The sequence below is a fragment of the Mandrillus leucophaeus genome, unplaced genomic scaffold, assembly GCF_000951045.1.
Source record: "Mandrillus leucophaeus isolate KB7577 unplaced genomic scaffold, Mleu.le_1.0 Scaffold55, whole genome shotgun sequence".
Taxonomy (NCBI): Eukaryota; Metazoa; Chordata; class Mammalia; order Primates; family Cercopithecidae; genus Mandrillus; species Mandrillus leucophaeus.
This window is the reverse complement of record NW_012105919.1, coordinates 1,613,058-1,621,018: the sequence shown is the minus strand read 5'-3', so window position 1 is coordinate 1,621,018 and position 7,961 is coordinate 1,613,058. Positions and strand designations below refer to the sequence as shown.

Below are 7,961 nucleotides of genomic sequence, written 5' to 3'. Positions count from 1 at the left end.
AAGCAGAGGACAGGGCCCTCAGAAGAAGGAGTAATGAATTCCCAGAGGAGGCGACATTTGTGCAGGGTCAGGACTAATGCGCAGGATTTCATCAGAAGAGAAAAGGAGGGGAGAGAGATGGAACAGCACGGGGAAGACACTGGCGGAGGGAAATGCATGGGACAGCTGGGGCTGGCAGCAGCAGAGGGTGTCTTGGAGGTCACAACAGGACCTGTGTCTGCAAAGGCAGGTAGGAGCCAAATTTTGAAGGGGCTGGAATGTCACACTAAGGGGTTTAGACTCTATTCCATGCAGATAGTTCCAAAGGATGTTTATTTATATACTGGCATGTAAATAGCCCAGGACGCCAGTGACATTTGGGAAATTATGGGTTCAACAAAGGTAGGCAGGTTTCTTTACTGCAGGACTTGTCAGGGCCTTTACTATGCTCATGTGCATCAAGTCTCGCCAACATAAGAATGAGTTATCTCTCCTCGAAACTGTTAATTCACAAGGGTCAGGTAAGGGGCCAAATAAGAAATACTTTCAGCTTTGCAGGTCCCTCTTGCATATTTCTCTCTCTCTCTTTTTTTTCTCTTCTTACAATCCTTTAAAAATGTAAAAATCATTCTTGGCTCATGCGCTGCACAGAAACAGCCATGGACTGTAGTTTGCTGAACGCTGGTTAATAAAACACGCCATGGATTATAAAGTCACTATATTGGGTTGGGGGACATGAAAACATTAAATGTAGGTATCCATTGTTACAGGCCAGGCACGGTGGCTCACATCTATAATCCCAGCACTTTGGGAGGCTGAGGCAGGCAGATCGCTTGAGGCCAGGAGTTTGAGACCAGCCTGGCCAACGTGATGAAACCCCGTCTCTACTAAAAATACAAAAAAAAAAGAGGGCATTGTGGTGGGCGCCTGTAGTCCAGCTACTCCGGAGGCTCAGGCGGGATAATCTCTTGAACCCGGGAGGTGGAGGTTGCAGTGAACCAAGATCATGCCACTGCACTCCAGCCTGGATGACAGAGCAAGACTCCATCTCAAAAACAAAAATACAAATAAAAAGTAAGGGGACAGTGGGAGGAATGGTTCACATTTGTAATCTCAGTACTTTGGGAGTCCAAGGTGGGAGGCTCGCTTGAGGTCAGGAGTTCGAGACCAGCCTGGGCAACATGGCAAAATCCCAACTCTACAAAAAATGCAAAAATTAGCCAGGCATGGTGGTGCACACCTGTAGTCCAGACGACTCAGGAGGCTGAGATGCAAGGATCATTTGAGCCCGGGAGGTCGAAGCTGCAGTGAGCCAACATCGCACCACTGCACTCCAGCCTAGGTAACAGAGTAAGACCCTATCTCAAAAATAAAATGTAGGGGGAATAGAGGGGTGTTGACCAAACTGCTTTCTATAGTGCCTCTCACAGAGCCTTCCTGGGAGACTGCTCTGGAAAGGCTGCTGTGGACACAGGGGCCCCAGGGCCTAGGAAAGCAGAGCCACCCTGACCTGGATTCGTTGGGTCCTCTTGTGCATCATCTCCATGTCGTTGTTGAGCTCCGTGACATACGTGAACCGAGCAAAATTCTTCTCCTCCTTGGCCAGAAAATCTTCAATGAGCTGGTTTAGGTTCCCACTCTCAGCCAGCTTCAGCAGCCGGAGATGGGCCACCTCGTAGCTCTCAAAACTCTCTCCCTTGCTCTTCTTGACATGCTTCTTCACCTTGAGAGCTAGGAAAGGAAAAATCAGCCACTGTGACACTCAAAAGGAAGCGCCTCAGATCCATGCCAGGCAGACAGTAGCGTGATCAGTATTATCATTATGGTCAGCCATGGTGACTCACGCCTGTAATCCCAACACTTTGGGAGACCAAGGCAGGCGGATTACCTGAGGTGGGGAGTTCGAGACCAGCCTGGCCAACATGGTGAAACCCCGTCTCTACTAAAAATACAAAAATTAGCCAGGTGTGGTAGCACGTGCCTGCAATCCCAGCTACATGGGAGGTTAAGCCAGGAGAATTGCTTGAACGCGGGAGGCAGAGGTTGCAGTGAGCCGAGTTTGCGTCACTGTACTCCAGCCTGGGTGACGGAGCAAGACTCCATCTCAAATAAATAAATCAATAAAAATAAATATATATATACACACACACATAGATATACATATATGTGTGTATGTGTATATATATTTATATATACGTAGTAGTAGTAGTAATAGTAGTAGTAGTAGGAGGAGGAGGAGGAGGAGGAGTAGGAGTAGTAGTAATAGGAGGAGGAGGAGGAGGAGGAGGAGGAGGAGGAGTACTAGTAGTAGTATGCCTTAGGGATGAGGTTAGATGTTTCCAGGAGATAGCGCAGAAGCTTCACCCATCATTCATTTCACAAATATCTCATGAAGCATTTACTATGAACCACACACACACTGTGCTAGGCACTGCTGATACAAAATCCCTGCCCTGGCCGGGCATGGTAGCTCACACCTGTAATCCCAGCACTTTGGGAGGCCAAGGTGGGAAGATCATTGAGCCCAGGAGTTTAAGACCAGCGTGGACAACATAGCAAGACTGCACCTTGACAAAAAAAATTTTTAAATTAGGCCGGGTGCAGTGGTTCATGCCTGTAATCCCAGCACTTTAGGAGGCCAAGACAGGCGGATCACAAGGTCAAGAGATCAAGACCATCCTGGCCAACATGGTGAAACCCCGTCTCTACTAAAAATACAAAAATTAGCTGGGCGTGGTGGCGTGTGCCTGTAGTCCCAGCTATCAGGAGACTGAGGCAGGAGAATCACTTGAACCCAGGAGGTGGAGGTTGCAGTGAGCCGAGATTGCGCCACTGCACTCCAGCTTGGCAGCAGAGCAAGACTCCATCTAAAAAAAGAAAAAACATTTAAAAAATTAGCCAAGTGTCGTGGTGAGTGCCTGTGGTCCTAGCTACTCAGGAGGCCAAGGTGGGAGGATGGCTTGGACCTAAGAGGTCAAGGCTGAAGTGAGCTATGACTGTCACAGCACTGCACTCCAGCCTGGGAGAAAGAACAAGACCCTGTTTCTTAAAAAAAAAAAAAAAGGATCTTTTAGGCACACCTGACCATGTGACCTTTTACAGGTAGTGGCTCCCCACTGTTTTAGTGAGGCTCAGGCGATCCTCCCATCTCAGCCTCCCCAGTAGCTGAGACCACAGCAAGTGTCACCATGCCCAGCAGTTTATCCCAAACAGCTACTTTTCCTCTGGGGGTCTAGAATGTTGGTATGTGCTAGGCAGAGGATGTCTACACGACCAGCCCCCAGTAAGAATTTAGGGCACAGAATCTCTAGTATACCCCACTATGAGACAACCTTTTTTTTTTTTCCAAGAGACAGGGTCTCACTCTGTCACCCAGGCTGGAGTGGTGCAATCATAGCTTGCTGCAGCCTCAAACTCCTGGGCTTAGGATCTGCTTTTTTCTACCCCTCAGCACCTTGTCACCATCAGACCTCCTGAGATCAAGCCATCCTCCAACCTCAGCCTCCCGAGTAGCTGGGACTACAGGTACGTACCACTATGCCCAACTAATTTTTTGAATTTATTATAGAGATGGGGTCTTGCTCTGTTGCCCAGGCTAGTCTCAAACTCCTGGCCTCAACTCCCGATCCTCCCGCCTTGGCCTTCCAAAGTACTGGGATTATAGGCATGAGCCACCATGCCCAGCCCAGTAGATAACTCTTGACATGTGTGGTCACAGTTAGATCCTGGAAGAACCACGTGTGCTCAGTGTGATTCTACTGGGAAGCTTGCGCCCAGTTTCCTCCAGACACCAGACCACACACCTTCTTCCCGTGTTGACCTTGCTTGGCACCTTTTCACTGTAATGCATCACAGCCGTGCAGGTGCCTCTGTGCTGAGTCCTGCGAGATATTCTAGTGAATCATCAAACCTAGAGATGAACTTGGGGACCCCGACAATAAGTCTCCCTCTAAACAATAGAAAGAGAGCCCCAAATGAAGACACACGCCGTAAATTAGGGTTCGCAGATAAAATAGAGGGTTCCCAGTTGAATTTGAATTTCAGACAAATATATTTTTAAGTATAAATATGTCCTAATTATAGATAAACAAAAAGTTTTATCAGAAGTATGTCGCAAATGCTGCGTGAGACATAGTTATCCTTAAATATTTATTTATTGTTTATTTTATATTTAAACTTAACCAGGTTTTTTTTTTTTTTTTTTGAGACAGGGTCTCAGAGTCTTATTCTGTTGCCCAGGCTGGAGTGCAGTGGCATGATCTTGGCTCACTGCAACCTCTGCCTCCCGGATTCAAGTGATTCTCCTGCCTCAGCCTCCCAAGTAGCTGGGATTACAGGTACTCACCACCATGTCTAGCTAATTTTTTTGTATTTTTAGTAGAGACAGGGTTTCACCACATTGGTCAGGCTGTTCTCAAACTCCTGACCTCAAATGATCAGCCTGCCTTGGCCTCCCAAAGTGCTGGGATTATAGGTGTGAGCCACAGTGCCCGACCTTAACTAGGCATCTTATATCTTTATTTGCTAAATTTGGCAACCACAAGGAGACTTGGGCACCTTCACTTAAATAGAGAGAGAGAAAGAAGGCAAGAAAGAGAGCGAGAGAGCAAGTTTGCTCCTGTAGAGTGTACCTTCCTCCCTTTTGGCCTGCTCCTCGAATTCATTGCGGTCATTCAGCTTGACAAGCAGGAAGGACTTGAGCCTGCTCTCGTGGACATAGAGACGCTCCAGCTCTCGGATCTCCAGGTTGTACTGAGAGATGTCCTTCTTCTGGCGGTCCTTCATGGCAGCCATTCGAGCCATGGCCTCCACCCTGGGCAAAAGGTACAGAGCCTGAGCATCTGAGGCTCCTCCTCTCTGCTTCCCTTTCCCTGCCAGTCCAGAAGGCCTTCCTGCCTAGACAATGACTATCACTTTTATTAATCATAATGGTTTCTGGTTGTGTAAAAACAACCCTCCTTACCTGAACAACAAGAGCTGTAAGCTCTAGATCACTCCCAGAAATGATTTTCCTATCATTATCATCATCATTGCCTTCAGCATCACCATCATCATCACCACCATCACCATTACCACTATCACCATCACTACTATCATCACCATTATCACCATCACTACCATCACCATCATCACTGTCACCATCATCACCACCACCATCACCATTATCACCACTATCATCACCACCATCACCATCACCACCCCACGACCACTATAACCATCATCGCCCTCATCACCACCATCACCATTATCATCACTATCACCACCATAACCATCACCACCCACCACCACTATAACCATCATCACCTTCATTATCCATCCACCATCACCATTATCATCACTATCATCACCACCATCACCATCACCACCCCACCACCACTATAACCATCATCACCCTCATCACCACCATCACCATTATTATCACTATCATCACCACCATCACCATCACCACCCCATCACTGTTATCACCACTATCATCACCACCATCACCATCGCCACCCCACCACCACTATAACCATCATCACCCTCATCACCACCATCACCATTATCATCACTATCACCACCACCATCACCATCACTATCACCATTATCATCACCACCACCATCACCACAATCATTACCATCACCACCACCATCATTATCACCATCATTACCATGACCACCATCACCATCATCACCACCACCACCACTGCCATCACCACTATCATCACCATTATCACCATCATCACTACCATCACCATCATCACTGTCACCATATCATCCTCACCACCATCACCGTTATCACCACTATCATCACCACCACCATCACCATCATCACCACCACCATCACCACCACCATTACCACTATCATCACCACCATCACCATCACCACCACCATCACCACATCACAACCATCACCATCTTCATCACCACCACCATCATCATCACCATTACCACCACCATCACCACCACCATCACCATCATTACCATAACCACCACCACCATTACCACCATCATCATCACCATTATCACCATCATCACTACCATCACCAACATCATCACTGTCACCATCATCATCCTTACCACCGCCATCACCATTATCACCATTATCATCACCACCATCACCACCACCACCATCATCATCCCCATTATCACCATCATTACTATGACCACCATCACCATCATCACCACCACCACGATTGCCACCTCACCGTCATCATCACCTTCCTAATCACCACTATCATCACCATCATCATCACCATCATCACCACCGTCACCATCATCATCACCACCACCACCATCATCATCATCATCACCATCATTACCATCACCATTATCACCATCATCACCATGATTACCATCACCATCATCATTATCTTCCTAATCACCACTATCATCCCCATCATCATTGCCATCACCATCATCGCCACCACCATCACCACAGTCATTATCATTACCGTCACCATTATCACCATCATTATCGTCACCACCACCATTACCACTTATCAATTACTGTGTCCCAGGCACTACCTTACATTTATATATCATTTAATCCTCTTCACCGTCTAAAGAACTCCTACAACAATATAATAGTGATGAAACCAGGATTTAAACCCAGATCTGTCTGACTCTAAAGCCTATGCCCTTCACAGCCAAACTATATGCCTTTTGCTCCTATGAGTGTGAGGCCAGCAGAGACCCAGATTGAGAAAGATCCCCTTGGACTAGAGGCAGGGGCACTTGGAGGAGATGGCACAGCACAGAGGTCTGAATCTCAACTTCACCACAATCCCACTTACCTAGATCTCAGGTAGGCATTTTAGCATCTCTAAGCCTCCATGTCCTAGTCTGTAAAATGGGGATAATAACTCCTAGGGCAGTTGTGAGAGTTAAAACAATACCCACCAGAGTACCTAGCATCATGCCTGGCACACAGTCAGTGTTCAGAATTATTACTACTATGATTTAAGATTCCCCAACACATAAGGACCAGGGGCAGTGGTGGCCCAGAGTAGAAAGCTAGATGCTCAGCAAGGGGCTAAGAGACCTCACTGCCCCTGGACCTATCACCAGCCCACCTCTGCTCATAGGCCTGAGAAGATTGCTCAATGGCCAAGTTCATGGTTTTCTTCTGCATCAACAGGCACCGCTGGAGCTGCTGGTAGACATTGTCATAAGCAGCCTTCTCAAATCGTAGGTCTTCAATCTCCTTCCGGAGCTTGGCATTAGTGGTCAGCATCTTGTCAAAGTGAACAGTGACCTGTTGAAAAGGCCATGCTTCAAAACAGGTCTCATTTCTGGGGTGTAAGACAAGGTTCCAGAAGGTACCTGGAGGACTGTCAGGTCTTTGCCCCATCTCACTCCCAAGGGCCATGGAAGAGTGGTTGGAGCACTAGGCAAGAGGTTCAACTGGTTGGAGTCGGTTGAGTGGCCCACCAACTGGCTAAGGGCCCTTTAGTGGATCCTTTTTACTGTATCTCAAATTCCTCAACTACTTTTAGACCTAACTTCCAGTTTTAGGCAATTAACAGAGGAGAGGGGAACAAGCTAAATGACACCATAGGAAATAATAAGCCAAACTGAGAAGGTATTAATAGAACTTTCTACAGGACAATTGACTTGGACTCCTCAACAAATTGATAGCATGAAAAAAAAAATGGAGTGGGGCTGTTTTCATACAGGGTTTCTCAAACTCAGCACCACTGGCACTTTGGGCTGGATGATTCTTTGCAACGGGGGGCTGTCCTATGCTTTGTGGGATATTAAATACCCCCTACATTCAGGTGGCACCCTCACCTCCAACCCTGTTATGACAACCAACAGGGTCTCCCTTAGGAGACAACGTCCCTTTGGAGGCAAAATCACCCCCAATTACTGAGCCTTAAAAAAAGAGACTCTGCCATTTGCCACAACATAGATGAAACTGGAGGACATTATGCTATGTGAAATAAGCCAGACACAGAAAGAAAAATATTGCATGATCTCATTTATATGTGGACTCTAAA

The 7,961-nt window shown here is 47.1% G+C and overlaps 1 protein-coding gene across 1 annotated transcript in view; it reads right to left on the bottom strand.

Moving 5' to 3' along the window:
• The window catches only part of CCDC63 (coiled-coil domain containing 63), a 62,366-nt gene that overhangs the window by 26,054 nt on the left and 28,351 nt on the right, over window positions 1–7,961 (bottom strand). Inside the window, exons 5-7 of the mRNA XM_011997877.1 lie at window positions 7,035–7,216; window positions 4,611–4,792; window positions 1,490–1,710 (exon numbers count right to left, since the gene is read on the bottom strand). Coding sequence (XP_011853267.1) covers window positions 1,490–1,710; window positions 4,611–4,792; window positions 7,035–7,216 — 585 coding nt within the window. The remainder of the gene's footprint in view (window positions 1–1,489; window positions 1,711–4,610; window positions 4,793–7,034; window positions 7,217–7,961) is intronic.